General features: G+C 37.0%; 1 protein-coding gene across 7 annotated transcripts in view; it reads right to left on the reverse strand.

Moving 5' to 3' along the window:
- Positions 1–16,858, reverse strand: part of herc4 (HECT and RLD domain containing E3 ubiquitin protein ligase 4) — a 50,237-nt gene that overhangs the window by 16,743 nt on the left and 16,636 nt on the right. For 4 of the 7 annotated variants that reach the window (XR_009204305.1, XM_058385639.1, XM_058385641.1 and 1 more), the window contains 10 exons: positions 14,598–14,674; positions 14,067–14,288; positions 13,899–13,990; positions 13,449–13,579; positions 7,525–7,685; positions 6,993–7,069; positions 2,475–2,599; positions 2,269–2,328; positions 1,941–2,052; positions 1,633–1,822 (listed from right to left, as the gene is read on the reverse strand). Coding sequence is in view for 5 of the 7 variants with exons in the window: in XM_058385639.1 (XP_058241622.1) it covers positions 1,633–1,822; positions 1,941–2,052; positions 2,269–2,328; positions 2,475–2,599; positions 6,993–7,069; positions 7,525–7,685; positions 13,449–13,579; positions 13,899–13,990; positions 14,067–14,288; positions 14,598–14,674 (1,247 nt within the window). In the remaining 2 variants the exon portion in view is untranslated. Of the gene's footprint in view, positions 1–1,632; positions 1,823–1,940; positions 2,053–2,268; positions 2,329–2,474; positions 2,600–2,623; positions 3,008–6,992; positions 7,070–7,524; positions 7,686–13,448; positions 13,580–13,898; positions 13,991–14,066; positions 14,289–14,597; positions 14,675–16,858 lie in introns of those variants that run through there. The other 3 variants (XR_009204306.1, XM_058385642.1, XM_058385644.1) reach the window with 2 other exon arrangements.

Raw genomic sequence — 16,858 nt, forward strand, 5'->3', positions numbered from 1 at the left:
GTGTAGAGACAAAAATCTTGATAAGACCAAAAGAGTTGAATATTGATTTCAGAAGGACCCAAGAGGATCACTTGCAACTACACACCAAAGAAACAATAAATCGATAGAAGGATAAGCTCAAATTCCATCGAGTGCATGTCACAGAGGACCTATCCTGGACTCTAAACATCACTTGCCTAGCCTCCACCTGCCCCCACCCATCCTCACCACCTTCTACGAAAGGGACAATAGAGAGTTTCCAGCTGTCTCCCAGTTTAGAAATTGCATTTCAGACTACAGGGCTTCTTGACCATCTGCCTTGCAGCAATAAAGATCATCTCAAAGTACCTCGGGATTTCTAAGATTTCTAAGCGTACACCAAATTCTACCTCCAGCTGTTGTCAACCTGTCCAAAGTACTGAAACAAGGCTCCCGATGCAGTTGTGTAGGTAAAATAACTCCACTGTGAAGTCGATGGTCTGTAGGCATTCAAAAGATCCAGCCACAAATCATGCAGTTTGCCCTTTGCTTTTTGGAACTGTACCCATATTATTGTTGCATGCTCAAACCAAGAAGCCTAGTTCAGCTGTTTTCTGACAGCTGGTATAAATGTACTTACTGCCTATAAAATAGCTGGTCAACCTCTTGGCTATGACAGTGTTTTGTGTGTGGTCCAGCAACTGTTAGGCATGTTTGAACAATGTCTTGAAAAAAAGTTAACTGCATAGGCAGTTAAGCTTCTGCTTCACCTCCTCTGTCAGCACTCTCAAACACACCCTTTCCTTCATTTTCAGCCACAGACAGGTTGGCAGCTTATTTACCTTTGGTCGCATAATCTTATTTCTCATGCCTTGTTCTTTTCTTGCTGCTTGTTGCCCTGGCTCAATTGGAGGGCTGCTAGATGTACCTACTCTGCACTCAAATGCGAAAGGGTTGCTCTGCAATGTCTGGCTTTCTCTGACAACTGACTGTCCGCTTTCATTAGTGTTGGTTCCTTCAAGTTCAAGTTTCCACCCTAACTTTGGGTCCCACTTCTCTAGACTACAACTGCAGTGTAGTCCAACATTGCTGTTGAACTTTCCCTCTGCAACACTTTACCAAAAGGCTGCAACTTCATCAAATCTTCTCCCACCAACAACTCTCTCTGAGGGCCTTCGGGCTGTCTTCTCTTATTTCTGCACTTGGCAGACAGCTAAAATAAAAAATGCTTTGTCATTGTGTACCTGGGTGGAATTGTTTTAGCTTGTTATGTTTACATAATATTAGCTGTACTAAGCTTTATTCATGCATACTGAGGAAAACATAAGCTTACACTGAGCTACTTATTGTAGCAATAACCTACAACCCACAAACAACAAATTTTAACATATTATGTTGTAAATTTTCAAGTAGTATTTTACTACTTAGTCAAGTGTAATGATGACACATTTGATTTAATATTAAACAATGTGACTAATCTAAAAGAAATAGTTTCACATTGAAACAAGACTATATTAAAATCTGACAACTTTGGCAAATACTTATAACCAATTACTTATCATATTGCATTACTATGTCCAATTACCTGTGGTAAGAACAAAAAGGGATTTCTATATTATTCATCCAACACACATGCCTTTCTCACATTTAAACTTGACAATTCAAGATTCTTACCAAGCACTTTGAGTGGAGCACTGCTGAGGTAGATGACTGCCTTGGCAAAGGGAATGGTGAGTGTGATGTAAGTGTTGGGGTTTTTAAACAGTGGACACTCTGGAAGTATGAGGTAGAGTCTTAGTGCCTCAATGTCTGGAGGAGAGCTGCACAGGTTGGGAATCAAATGCCTCCCCAAACTATCAGCAATCTACATGTTTGTGAAATAAACAGTTATGCCCATGTGCATAGTACTTTTATAAAATAATGGAAAAAAATTATCCTGAACATATTGCAAATTCAGAATTATGAGAACTTTTGTCACTCACTTGTTGTGAGATCTGTGGATAATCAGGCTGGATTAGTCTGTTAAAGAGGAGGCGAGCCATGTTTATGTCCACCCCAGGACATTTACTGCTAGTGCGATAATGATCTGGATGACTGGAGAGGATTAATCACACAATACCAACAAAAATTTAATACAGCAGTTCAGTGTATCAGAAAATTGACACAAGAACACAAATTTAATTATGTAACTATAAATAAACACAGTATACAACACAGCACACTGTAGATATTATAATATCTTGACCATAAAACATAAATGAACACTTTTTAGACATTAAATAATCCATTACAAAAATTAAAAATATTTACCTTGTAGAAAGAAAACTCCCATTTAGACAACTTGCTGAGGAGAATACACCACTGATCTCACTGTAAAAAAAACATAAGAAATTAAAAAACCTATTTGAAAGCTGGACAAAACATTCAAGTATAAGATTAACATGAATGACATGAATTCAAAAGTAACCAGTAATACAATAAAGCTATTGATTTCTGTATATACTGTAAACTTGTACACTGTAATTTCTGGCAAGAGTCTTCCATGACCGTGGCTCAGCCATTTCTGTATGAGGTCACCATTCAAGGTTAAGACATGCTGATTACTATGTCTTATTCGCAGATCATCTGGGGGAGGGCCATCCTTACAAAAAAAAAGACAAACACGAGCAAATTTATACACCTTCCATATTTCAGACAAATAAGTTACAAATAAGTTAACCAATTCACAGCTAGGTCCATTAATTTTTGGTGATCATTAAAAAAATAATTATTATTAAAGCAGTCTTCAAAATTATACTGGAGTTCAAAATAAATAAAAAATTTGACTAAACTGCAGACATTAATTTCAGTGCAGGAATCAGAGCACTTTATATAAGGAAGTAAATTATTTGGTCAATTGGCTACCCAGATATGTGTTGTTCTCTCATTATTTCACTTACAATGAAGCAAAATCAACAAACAAAAGAAATCCATCAGAGACACAGCAAAACACTGGATGATTAGATGTAGCCACAGTTGACTGTCCATGTCCCAAGGTTGCATGCATTGACTGAAATTAAAATCAGTAAAAAAAAGTTGTCTAAGGAGATGACAAGATACTGACGTGGGGATGAATCTCCTAGGATGAAGAGAGTTTGGCTTTGCTGGGATAAAGTTTTAGCTGCCATCCATTATGAGATACAGTTGTGTTCAAAATAATAGCAGTGTGTTCAAAAAAGTGAGAAAAGCTCAAATGCATTGGGAACACTACACATTCTATTCTAAATCAAAACATAAAGAACAATTTATCAAATTTGTTATTATTTTACAGAAAGTGAATAAAAAGGAATATTATGCAATTCTAAAAAAAATAGTGTCTGCATTTTTCTTTACAAACTCAAACATTTATTTTATTAACTGAAAAACGCTTGAAGATTTATCTTTCTTGTGAATCACTGAACTAATATTTAGTTGAGAACTGCTTCTCATCTGTGTTGCATGGAGTCGACCATCTTCTGGCACCTGTGAACAAGTATTCCGTCCCAGGATGATTGCACTACATACCACAATTTCTCTGCATTTCTTGGTTTTGCTTCAGAAACAGTATTTTTGATGTCACCTCACAAGATTTCTACTGGATTAAGGTACAGGGTTTGCCACTCCATAATGTTAATCTTGTTGGTCGGGAACCAAGATGCTACTTGCTTACTGGTGTGTTTGGTGGTGTTGTTTTGTTGAAACACCCATTTCAAGGGCATTTCCTCTTTAGTATAAGGCAATTTGACCTGTAAGTACTTTGAAGTATTCAAACTGAGCCATAATCCTTGATATGTGATAAATAGGCCCAACACCATAGAATTTGAAACATCCCCCATATCATGATGCTTGCGCCACCATGCTTCACTGTCTTCACAGTGTATTGTGGATTGAATTCATTGTTTGGGGGTCATCTGACAAACTGTCTGTTTGGCTCCTAGACCCTAAAAGAACAATCTTGCTTTCATCAGTCCACAAAATGTTGTGGCATTTCTATTTAGGCCAGGTAATGTATTCTTTGGCAAATTGTAACCTCTTTAGCACATGTCGTTTTTTCAACAGTGGGACTTTACGTAGGCTTCTTCCCAACAGCTTGGCCTAACATAGGCATCTTCTAATTGTTACGGTACTCACAGGTAATATTAGACCTTCTTTGGTCACCCTGGAGCTGATCATTGGCTGATCCATCCGAATGGTAGATTTCCTTTTTAAAGCGTTTGATATCATTTTAGCTGAGAAGCCTATCATTTTCTGCACTTCTTTATATGTTTTCCCCTCTCTAATCAACTTTTTTATCAAAGTACGCTGCTCTTCTGAACAATGTCTGGAACGACCCATTTTACTCAGATTTTCAGAGAGAAATGCACTATAACCAGCATGTACAACATTTGCTGCCTTCGTCCTTAAATAAGGGCAAACTGTTTGACACCAGTTTTTTTTTACATAATGAATGACCTCACTAATTGAACTCCACACTTCAGTTATTTTGAACACGGCCCTTTCAATTAATGATTCAATTACACAGAGTCAGCAGCATGCATTTCATGACTGTTGGGTCTGTTGGTTACTCTACTACACCTACACCTTTCTATTACTCTACTATACCTACTAGTAAATTATTTGCCATGTAGAAATATAATTTCTACCAAAAACAATGATTGATCTGATTAGTGATGTTGGACTGCTATTATTTAGAACACAACAGACATTGTGTATCTGACAGACATGCTGAGATCTGAGTGGAAACAGGAGTGTCTGAGGGAGGGAAAGGCAAGATAGATTTGCATAGCAGTGGTATGAAAACCCATATGAGGATATGACCATACCAATATAGAGCGAGTACAGGATAGGACCAAGCAGTCTCCAATATACAACCCCTGGCAAAAAATATGGAATCACCACTCTTGGAAGATGTTCATTCAATTGTTTAATTGTGTAGAAAAAAAAACAATCACAGACATGCCACAAAACTATTTTCATTTAACATTCCAACCTTCTGCCTTTATGAAACACTAACAAAAATAAAAAAGAAAGACAATTGTAGTCAATTGCAACTGTTTTTACAGATCCAACAGGAAAAAAATATGGAATCACTCAATTCTGAGGAAAATATTATGGAATCACCATGTATTTTGCAGTTCTAAAACAAACACCTGTATCCAATTACAACTGCTAATTAGTCTGCAGTTAAAAAGAGTGCTTGCACACCATAGTGAGCTGTTGAACCAAGCTGATTGACATAAATCATGGCCCCAACATGAGAGATGTCAGTTGAAACAAAGGAGAGGATTATAAAACTTCTTGAAGAAGGTAAATCTTCACGGAATGTTGCAAAAGATGTTGGTTGTTTCCAGTCAGCTGTGTCTAAAATCTGGACCAAGTACAAATCAAATAGGAAGGTTGGAAAAGGGAAGCGTACTGATAGACCAAGGAAGACATCAAAGCGTCAAGATAGAAAACTTAAAGCAATATGTCTTGAAAACAGAAAATGCACAACAAAACAAAATGAGGAACAAATGGGGAGAAAGTGGAGTCAATGTCTGTGACCAAAGTGTAAGAAATCGCCTAAAAGAAATGGGGTTTACATACAGAAAAGCCAAACGAAAACCATCATTAACATCTAAACAGAAAAAAACAAGGTTTCAGTGGGCTAAAGAAAAGCAATCATGGACTGTGGATGACTGGATGAGAGTGAGTCAGTGATGAATCACAAATCTGCATTGGGCAGGGTGATGATGCTGGAACTTTTGTTTGGTGCCATTCCAATGAAATTTATAAAGACAACTACCTGAAGAAAACATGTTTCCACAATCATTAATGATATGGGGCTGTATGTCAGGTAAAGGTATGGAAGAGATGACCATCATTACATCCTCAATAAATGCAATGCAAGTTTATATTGAGATTTTGGACACTTTTCTTATTCCATCAACTGAAAGGATGTTTAGTGATGATGACATAACTTTTTAGGATGATAATGCATCGTGCCATAGGGCAAAAGCTGTGAAAACTTTCCTTCAAGAAAGACATATAATGTCAATGGCATGGCCTGCAAATAGTCTGGACCTCAATCCAATTGAAAATCTATGGGGGAAATTAAAGAAAATGGTGCTCCAACCTGCAAAGATGATCTGGCAACTGCAATAAGAGAAAGTTGGAGCCGGATTGATGAATACTGTTTGTCGATAGTTAAATCCATGCCTCAAAGAATTCAAGCTGTTATAAAAGCCAGAGGTGGTGCAACAAAGTACTAGTGGTGTTTTTGCTTGATGATTTCATAATATTTTCCTCAGAATTGAGTGATTCCATATTTTTTTCCTCGGTTGGATCTGTAAAAACAGTTGCAATTGACTACAATTTTCTTTCTTTTTTATTTTTGTAAGTGTTTCATAAAGCCAGAAGGTTGGAATGTTAAATGAAAATAGTTTTGTGGCATGTCTGTGATTGTTTTTTTTTTTCTACATAATTAAACAATTGAATGAACATCTTCCAAGAGTGGTGAGTCCATACTTTTTGCCAGGGTTTATAGCAGCATAACTTAGGTTTGCAAAATTGCATCTGAACAAACCACAGAAGTTCTGTAAACATATCTGATAATACCAAGTTGAAGTCGTTTGGCCATCATTCACAGTGCCATATTGGGCAAAACCAAACACAATGCATTACCAAAAACACACAAATACCGACTGTCAAGCAGTTGGTGGAGGGGTCATGTTTTGGGTGTCTTATGCAACCACAAGACCTGGGAAATTTGCAGTCATTATAGCAGAATACAGTGTCTGAATGTTGGTTTACGTTTTTGGGAAACATATTGAGTACATTTTGAAATCTGTTTTTGTTTGTTTGTTTGTTTGTTTTTAATGCCAGTTAAGGTTTGTTAATAGAAGTTGGTAAGGACCACACATTTGTTATTTAGGCTCTAAAATAAAAACATACAATTAAAGGGTGTCCTTTCTTTTCCTTATGACTTTATGTACATGTTAAGGTCCCTACATTACAATGCTTTAATATTCTCTTACCTGAAGACAGTGGAAATGGGCAAAGCTCTGGTCTCCACCAGCATAAATCCTCTTCACAGTGTACAACTTCTCAGACTCTTAACACAGACACAACAAAACAAACACAACAAAAAAATACAAATACAAAAAAATACTAAAAGAACAAAAGACTTGGTATACATCAACACAAACACACAGCTTTGTTTCCAAATTATATGCTTAGCTAATTGTCTGCATTTCCAAAAAAGTCATCTAAACAGTTCTTGTTTCTGATGTGCATGCAGTATTTCAAATAACCAGAAAGACCACAAAGATAAATGGAAATTCCACTAGTAAGAGTGAATAACTAATACAGCTATACTGGGATAAAGCAGAAATGTGGTATTTTGAATAGGTCTAAAAGACAAAAAACTTAATGTAACAATTAACCTTAAAATAATTTACCATAAATTGAACTTTAAGTATTTAAAAATTCATGTAGTTTGAGACATAACATTTTAACAGGCCTGTCAGTTTACTAAAGATCAGTATCGTCAGGTATATGTGTACTTACCAGATTCTATTGGTGTCGGGTCATTGTGGACTCTCCATGGGCCTTTCACAGGAGCAGGGCTTATCCTGTTGCAGGTGTGACGTGTTCCAAGTTGTCCATTCCCTCCAAGACCAAAAGAATCAATCTTGCCAGAGGATGGAATGAATGCTAAGGTATGCTGCCTTGTATATTAATAAAAATAAAGCATTATGATAAATTAAAATACTGACTATTATGTTGGCTTTACAAAGCTGGTATGTTCTTCATAATCTTTATTTCTTTATTGTGTTCCAGCAATCGTATTTTATATTATTGAGGAATGTTCAGATACTGCTTTCAAACTATTTTAGGCCAAGTTAATTCAGAAATACTTATACATGATAGCAACCAATTAACAGGCTAGCAACCAACTGAGATTCCACTCTAACAGCATAGTCACAACCTAGCAACTACAAGCCACCTAGCAAACTCCTGGTAAGCCCACAGAATGAAATTATTTAGCAACACTCTAGCAACCACCTAGTATACCATAGAAACCATACATCTGCAACCTAGCAACTGGCTAAAACTGGCTTAGAATCAACCTAATATCTCCCTAGCAACCACTTGCGATAACATAGCAATCAAACAAACAGTCTAGGGGTCACTTGGAAAACCCTATCAACACCCTAACAACCACATGGAATATCATTAACACTATAGCAACCACATCAAGTGCCATAGGGACAGCCTAGTATCACCCTAGCAACCACTTAAAATACCATAGCAACTACAGAGCACTACTTTAGCAACAACATTGAAAATCACAACAAAGACCTACTAACTCCTGGAATAACATAGAAACCATGGAGCAACACTCACCAACCACCTGGAATATTATAGAAATCACCTAGCAACATCTTAATAATGACTTAGTAACAGCCTAGCAACCATATACAGTACATACAGCAACCACCTTGAAAAACCTTAGAAACTACCTATAATACGATCTAGCACCAAGGCAACCATGTGGAATACCAATGCAACCACTAAGTACCACCCAAGCAACTACATACCATGCACAGTAAGACCAGATTTCATAGCTAATTAAACAATCAATTACAATGTACGGAAGTACAAAAAATTTAAGTTTGATTGTATTCCTATCAAATCTAAGTATATTTTACTAATTTGTATAAGAATATACTTGAATTTTGGTAGTAATGCAATGTGTGAATAAGTTAAATTACATAAAAATAGTTTTAGTTTAGTTATGATCACTTTTTTTTTTATCTCCATGAGGATAGAATTTGGTGAGGAGACACCATGGACGAGGGCTGCTTCCAGCAGGGGTGAGTGGTGTAGGAGAGTGCAGGGTGACGGTACTACTGTTGTACCACAATCTACTGAATCTGGTGAGTGCTATTGGTGAGAAGCAGGGACCTGTGTGCTTTAACTGTAGTTTCATGTTAACTAAATTAGCTGTCTTATATAAATACAGATTAAAATACAGAATACACTTACAATGTTTTAATAAGTTAGCTTAAGTGTTACTTGTTTTGTTTTTGTTTGTTGTTTTATGTTGCAGGTCCCAGGAAGAGATGGAAGATAAATTCTTGAATTTCATGTTCTAAACTAAAATAAACAGAAAAAGGATATACTTAAGATATTGAGTGAGTAATTGGGCAAAGAAACTGATACTATAAAGATTTTAAGTTGAATAAACTTGGCATTTAGTGTATTGAACTTAAAATAACAGTTCTATACTTTCCAAGTTTTTAAGTTAAATTCAATCAGGTTTTCATTATTATTATTTTTAAGGTAATCAATTCCTCAAATTTTTAAGTTAACTGCATTTTCCAACAAAGCAAAAGGCAGAAAATGGTTTGTTGGTACTACATTCACATGATTTCAGCACTTGTTATTTCAGACATACTGAAGAGAATTAAAAACATAATGCTCCACCAACTAATACCACAGCCTTTTCCTTTAAAATGCTAGAAACAAATATACTAGGAACCAACTGATATTGCTTAGAAATCACCTGGCTACAACCTGGCAGTCACCTGGGGTAACATACCATGGATATAAAAAGTCGACATACAGTGTCTTGCTGAAGTCTTCATACTTCTTGAGCTTTTCCATATTTTGTCATGTTACAACCACAAATATACATGTATTTTATTGGGATTTTATGTCATAGACCAACACAAAGTGGCACATAATTCTGAAATGAAGGAAAATGATAAATGGTTTTCAAATTTTATTTACAAATAAAAATCTGAAAAGTGTGGCATGCATTTATATTCAGCCCCATTTTCTCCTAACTAAAATCCAGTGGATCCAGTTTCCTTCAGAAGTCACCTAATTAGTAAATTTAGTTGTAAATCTAGAGTCTAATTAGTAAATTTAGAGTCTGTATGCAATCTCAGTATAAATTCAGCTGTTCTGTGAAGCCCTCAGAGGTTTGTTAGAGAACATTACTGAACAAAGAGCATCATGAAACCCAAGGAACACAATAGACAGGTCAGGGGTGAAGTTGTGGAGAAGTTTAAAGCAGGGTTAGGTTATAAACCAATATCCCAAGCTTTAAACATCTCACAGAGCACTGTTCAATCCATCATCCGAAAAACGGAAAGACAACTGCAAACCTACAACCCCTGGCAAAAAGTATGGAATCACCACTCTTGGAAGATGTTCATTCAATTGTTGTAGAAAAAAAACAAAACAATCACAGACATGCCACAAAACTATTTTCATTTAACATTCCAACCTTCTGCCTTTATGAAACACTTACAAAAATAAAAAAAGAAAGAAAATTGTAGTCAATTGCAACTGTTTTTACAGATCCAACAGAGAAAAAAAATATGGAATCACTCAATTCTGAGGAAAATATTATGGAATCACCATGTACTTTGCAGTTCTAAAACAAACACCTGTATCTGATTACATCTGCTAATTAGTATGCACTTAAAAAAAGAGTGCTTGCACACCATAGTGAGCTGTTGAACCAAGCTGATTGACATAAATCATGGCCCCAACACGAGAGATGTCAGTTGAAACATTAGGGTTATAAAACTTCTTGAAGAAGGTAAATCTTCACGGAATGTTGCAAATGATGTTGGTTGTTCCCAGTCAGCTGTGTCTAAAATCTGGACCAAGTACAAATCAAAGTCAAGATAGAAAATAGGAGACATGGCCATCTAACTAAACTCACAGGCTGAGCATTAATCAGAGACGCAGCCAAGAGGCCGATGGTAACTGGAGGAACTGCAGAGATCCACATCAGGTGGAAGAATCTGTCCACAGGACAACTATTAATCATGTACTCTACAAATCTGGTCTTTATGGAAGAGTGGCAAGAAGAAAGCCATTGTTGAAAGAAAGCCATAAGAAGTCCTGTGTGCAGTTTGCGACAAGCCATGAGGGGGACACGGCAAACATGTGGAAGAAGGTGCTCTGGTCAAATGGGACCAAAATTGAACTTTTTGGCCTAAATGCAAAACGCTATGTGTGGAGGAAAACTAATATTACTGTACACATCACCCTGGACACATCGTCCCCACTGGTGGTGGCAGTATTATGTTGTGGAAATGCTTTTCTTCAGCAGGGTCAGGGAAGCTAGTCAGAGTTGATGGGAAGATGGATGGAGCCAAATACACGGCAATCTTAGAAGAAAAACTGTTAGAGTCTGCAAAAGACTTGAGACTGCAGTGGAGGTTCCCCTTCCAGCAGGGACAACAACCCTAAACATACAGTCAGAGCTACACAATGGAATGGTTTAGATCAAAGCATATTCACGTGTTAGAATGGCCCAGTCAAAGACCAGACCTAAATCCAATTGAGAATCTGTGGCAAGAATTGAAAATTGCTGTTCACAGACACTCTCCATCCAAATTTTGCAAAGAAGAATTGGCAAAAATTTCACTCTCCAGATGTGCAAAGCTGGTAGAGACATCCCCCAAAAGACTTGCAGCTGTAATTGCAGCAATAGATGGTTCCACAAAGTATTGATGAGGGGGGCTGAATACAGATGCATGCCACACTTTTCAGATATTGTTTTCAAAATTCTTTTTCAAATAAATTTATCATTTTCGTTCCACTTCACAATTATGTGCCACTTTGTGTTGGTCTGTAACATAAATAAAATACATTTATGTTTGTGGTTGTAACATGACAAAATGTGGAAATGTTCAAGGGGTATGAAAGTATGTTAAAGTATGTTAAAATGATGATTTTCTTGAAGGAAAAAATTAAACCAATACACTCACCAAAACTAGACAGCTGATGACTAGAAAAAGACCAGGTGATTTTTTCTCCCATAGTTTTCAACAGTACAGTTTTGAGGAGCCTGTTCTTGATGATGGCTTCAGTTTTCTGTTTTCATGTTATTAGGAGTGAAAACCAGTGTACCTTCTGCTGTCATAGTGCACCTAAATCAAGGTTCAATCTTTTGTGCATGCTGAGATGCTTTTCAGCTCACCACACTTTTACTCTAATACTCATACCAGCCCATCTGGTATCCTCATTCTGATGTTTGATATGAACATTAACTGAAAATTTGTGGCTGCATGCCTTTAGTCATTGTGCTGTTGCCACATGATCAGATAACTGCACGAATGTGCATGATCCTAATAATGTTCCTAATAATGTGGATAAGGAGTATATTAAATTTTCATTTACATTCTTGCTCTGTCTCAGTCCTCCATCTAGTAATCACCTAACAACATTCTAATCATCCTGGAATTCCACAGCAACCACGTGAAATATCACCTAGCACTCCCATAGCAACCAAGTAGGAAGAAAGTAGAAAGGACCTATCAACCGTCTAGTGACATTCTAGCAACCACCTGGCATACCATAGCACCAAACCATCTACTAACAACAACCCTTGCAGTCATGCTGGATACCTACCTACCTTAAGACCCTAGCAATCACCTAGAAATACCACAGCAACCAACTAACAACAGCCTAGCAATGTGGCATAATATATCCCCATAAATACCTAGATATTTTAAACTTTTTATCTGTATGGCCTTAAAAGACTGAATGAACTTTCAACATTTTAACATAAACACCATCAGTCATTAAGAATCAAACATTGTAATATCATTTAATCAGTTCTTTAGAATGTTTTACTGGCTCTGTCAAGCCAACACAAAGTTATACATGAGCCATAGATAAGCTTTCCCTTTCTAATGCATTACAAGTAGAATGCAAACAAGACTGGGCCATGTAACTTTCTGGTAGTATGAAAATAATCACAAAGTAAAAAATCATCTACAGCATATATACAGTCAGGTCCAAAAATATTTGGAGATTGACAGATGGTTACTGTTGTTTTAGTTGTCTACCATGTACTGGAGTTGAAATTTGTTCTTTAATGGCCATAAATGCAACCTTTCTGCTTTAATATGTTTGTGTTTACACCTAACTCTGAGTATACAATATAGGAATTAACAATTAATGTTTACTTCATTAGAATGTAAATACACTCAAGTTCTACTGTAGTACACAGCTGAAATTACTTAATTTGTATTTGTCCAATAGTCAATTTGTCCAATTTGTCTCAAAAGTTTGGGATCACTCAAAAATGTTATTGTTTTTCAAGGAAACACACATGAAATTAGTCTGAATAGAAAATATAGCAAAAGAACAGAACATGCTTACATGTTAGAAATAATGATTTTGATGGAAATGATGAATGTATTCTTCAAACTTTGCCTTCATCAAAAAAAAACACCTTTTGCAGCAATTATAGCCTGGGCATTCTAGCGGTCAATTTCTCAAGATAATCTAATGAGATTTCACCCCATGCTTCCTGGATCATCTCCCACAAAATGGATTGGCTGATAGAGTCTTCCTCTGTAGCTGAAATCAAGCTGAAATATGCAAGTGATCCCAAACTTTTGAGAAGTAGTGTATGTATTGCTTCTTTCTTTTTTAAAAGAAAGATTTTTACTCACCTACCACAAGCTACTTGTGTAACAACATTCCCCATGAGTTCAAACACTTTTCGTGGGTTAATTTCGTGGTTTATGCTGTTGTGTCCCAGCTGGCCATATCCACCTGCTCCAAATGTGAACACACCTCCCTCCTAAAGGAGTCAAAATAATGTTCATTAAAAACACCCAAGAAATGTTATGCTTTATTCCAGTGTATTTCACCTAATAAACACTAGATCCAATGCATTTGTGGTACTTGTGTAATTAAAATGCCAATTATTACAACAGCCTTCATAGAACTAGGAAAAGAACAAATGAACAAAGGCTTAAAGAAAGCACCAAGTAACTGGATTGTCTTCTTACTGTATTGCTGCTATGTTTGAAAATTAAACATAAAACAGCTCTCTTCTGAAACATTCTTGCAGGTGTCTCACCTTTTTTTAATAGTGAAAAAATAAAATAAAATTTTACCTTTGTTAATGCAGCAGTGTGATTCTCTCCACAGCATATATAAACAACCCCTTGTGACCTGAGTGTCTTCAGCAAGGTTGGAAAACATCGATCTTCAAAAATAAAAAATGAAATCATTTCAGTGCTATAGTAGATCCTAAGCTTATAACCTTAAATTAACTAACTTACCATTGTTGTCATTTAAGCCCAGCTGGCCAAACTTGTTTTGCCCCCAACCAAAGACAGCACCAGACATTGTGAGTGCAAAGCTGTGGGCACCTCCTGCGGAGATCTGGGCAAATGGGATGCCCTGTAAAGACTGGATGACCTGTGGGGTCAAGACACAAGGTCCTTCTTTCCCTAGTCCTAACTGACCATACCTATTTTGCCCCCAGGAAAAAATATGTCCCCCTGGTTAGAAAAAAAAAAAGATAATGAAACAATTTATTTGGTAATAATATATTAGTATTAGTAACAATCTACCAAATGACCAAGTCAGGGAAAATTTGTATATTCAGAATATCTAAATTACAAAGGGTATGTGATACATAAACACAGATTAGTCCAAAAACTGTTCTTTCTGCACTTTGGAAAGCCATGTTTCTTTACACCCAGAGTTAAATTGTTTGTATATGGTCAATATAGAGCTTCCCACTACAGCTCTTGATGGGCTTCAACTACACTAACCCCCAAAAAACAATGACCGAGTATCATACTTACTCCTAGAAAGTGCAAGGGAATGCCTATAACCACAGGAGACCTGGATAACATGGACATCTGACAAACTCTTGATTGTTCTGTGGAGGAGGAAATCAAATGTATATTACATTTACATTTATAGCATTTGGCAGACTCCCTTATCCAGAGCAACTTACATTTTATCTCATTTTTATACAACTGAGCAATTGAGGGTTAGAGTGGCAGCTTTGGTGGACTTACAATTCGAACTCACAACTTTCCGATCAGTAGTCCAATGCCTAAACCAATAAGCTACCACATCTCCCATATTACAATGTCATTTTAACTGCATTAGTGCTGTAAAATCACTTAGTAATTTATGTGTGTATGGGAGGATATTTCTAAATAGAAGCTATTTTTTCCTCAAAGTAGCAGTGTAGTGGAACTATTTACATATTATCGATTGCACTTCAGTATAGACTGCACTTTGTTGCACAGAACGCTTGCATGGACCAATAAGTATAATAATATCACACTACTGCTGTGCGAACTGTAGGAGATTATCAAAATCTCATTAAAAATTACTAGCTGATTTCCTTAGAAAACACACGTATGACTTTTGTGATTAAAGTGCAGATATGTGCAACTGTGGGTACTTAGTGCAATATATGCAATATGTTCTGTGCAAAAATATGGCTGAGGTATCTAGTGTTGTGTAGAATGTCCAGAAAAAAATCCAAGCTCCAGTTTTAAGTATAGTCATGGTTGAGGCTCATCCTTTCTATGAGGCCTTCAGGGAGTCAAAGAGAAGAGTCCATTGCATGGATGGCTGAGATCCTTCACTATCTTCCTGGCCCTGGTCCTGCACTGCTTGCTGTAAATATAGATGGCAGGTCAGGAACATTGAGATACCATTGAGGAAGACATGTACTGCTTGTGGTCTGCTTGTCAGGAGGTTGGAGATCCAATGACATAAGGGCATGCTAAATCCCATGTCCGCCAACTTGGTGAAGAGTATGGAGGGAATTATGCTGTTATTTGGGAATAATGCTGAACTGTAGTCAACAAACAACATTTTGACATAATTCTCCCTTTCTCTAGTCCAAATGGCTCAGGGCTGAATGTAAGAGGTGTATGACTGTGTCCTCTCTCGATTGACCAGGATGGTCTCTGACCAGTCTATTAAAGCAATACATCACAACTGAGGTTAGGGCTACTACAGGCTGGAGTTTCTCCAGGACAGGAACAGTAAAATATTGCTTGAAGCATGTGGGGACAACTAAGGAGCAGGAGAGGCCAGGATGTTAAGTAATAAAGAAAAGAATTTGTGGAAGTTACAAAGATCTTGTGCAGACGTTCCCAGCTTCCCCATATACAGATGTAGGCAGCGTTGGTCCTGCAGTGTTTAGCTACAACCCTAATCAAACATATCTGAACAAGCTAATCAAGGCCTTCAAGATTACTAAGGCAACAGACAGGTGAGATTTTTCAAGGTTGAAGCTAAAATCTGAGGGCAGTGGCTCTCTGCCTCTGCCCTTGTAGAGGTTGGACAGGAGAGAAGTTGGACAGGAGAAAAAAATAATAAGTGAGATCTGTGCCAAGTTGTGATTTCTTCCCTCTGCTGTTCTTATTTCTCCAATTGCTGCACAACACATCTGACAGCAAAATAACAGGGCAAGAAGTTTTCCTGGGTTTAGAAAACAGGGCAGTGGAGGTCCATGACTGGGGAAAGAGAGGGGAGAAAAGTGTCTATGGCTAAGTCCAGTGGTAGGAATGGGAAAATGATTCAGGGTCAGAAAGAGATGAACAAGTACAGGAAGCTATAGAGGAAAGGGAGATAGAGCAGAGGTTTTGGCAAGAGAAATGTTGATAATTGGTTTTAGGGAGAGTGATGTCAAAGGATACTAAGTGATGTCTAGAGATGTGAACTGGGGTAGCACTGATGTCTGTAGCTGGAGAGGGACAGGTGAAGACCAGTTCCTGGGAATTTTCTATCCTGTGTTTGGGAGGGCAGTTATCAAAGAGAAGGAATTCAAAAGAGACAGAAGGCAAGAGAACTGGAGCTTATCAAAAGGAAGGCTGAAATTGCCTAGGACCATCAGAGTTGTGCTGTGGGGAAAAAGACTGAGGAGCATGTCTCATTTCTCATGCGAGCTAAATATTAGAAGTATTTTGTTTTTTGTATGTTGTTTTTTTGCTACTTGATTTTCAATATTGTAATTTCACAATAAAGGTGAAAGGTTTCTGACATGGTTTAATTTGAGTTTAATTTTTCAACATTACAAACAGCTGCCACAAACATT

Source organism: Hemibagrus wyckioides, linkage group LG03, assembly GCF_019097595.1.
Source record: "Hemibagrus wyckioides isolate EC202008001 linkage group LG03, SWU_Hwy_1.0, whole genome shotgun sequence".
NCBI lineage: Eukaryota > Metazoa > Chordata > Actinopteri > Siluriformes > Bagridae > Hemibagrus > Hemibagrus wyckioides.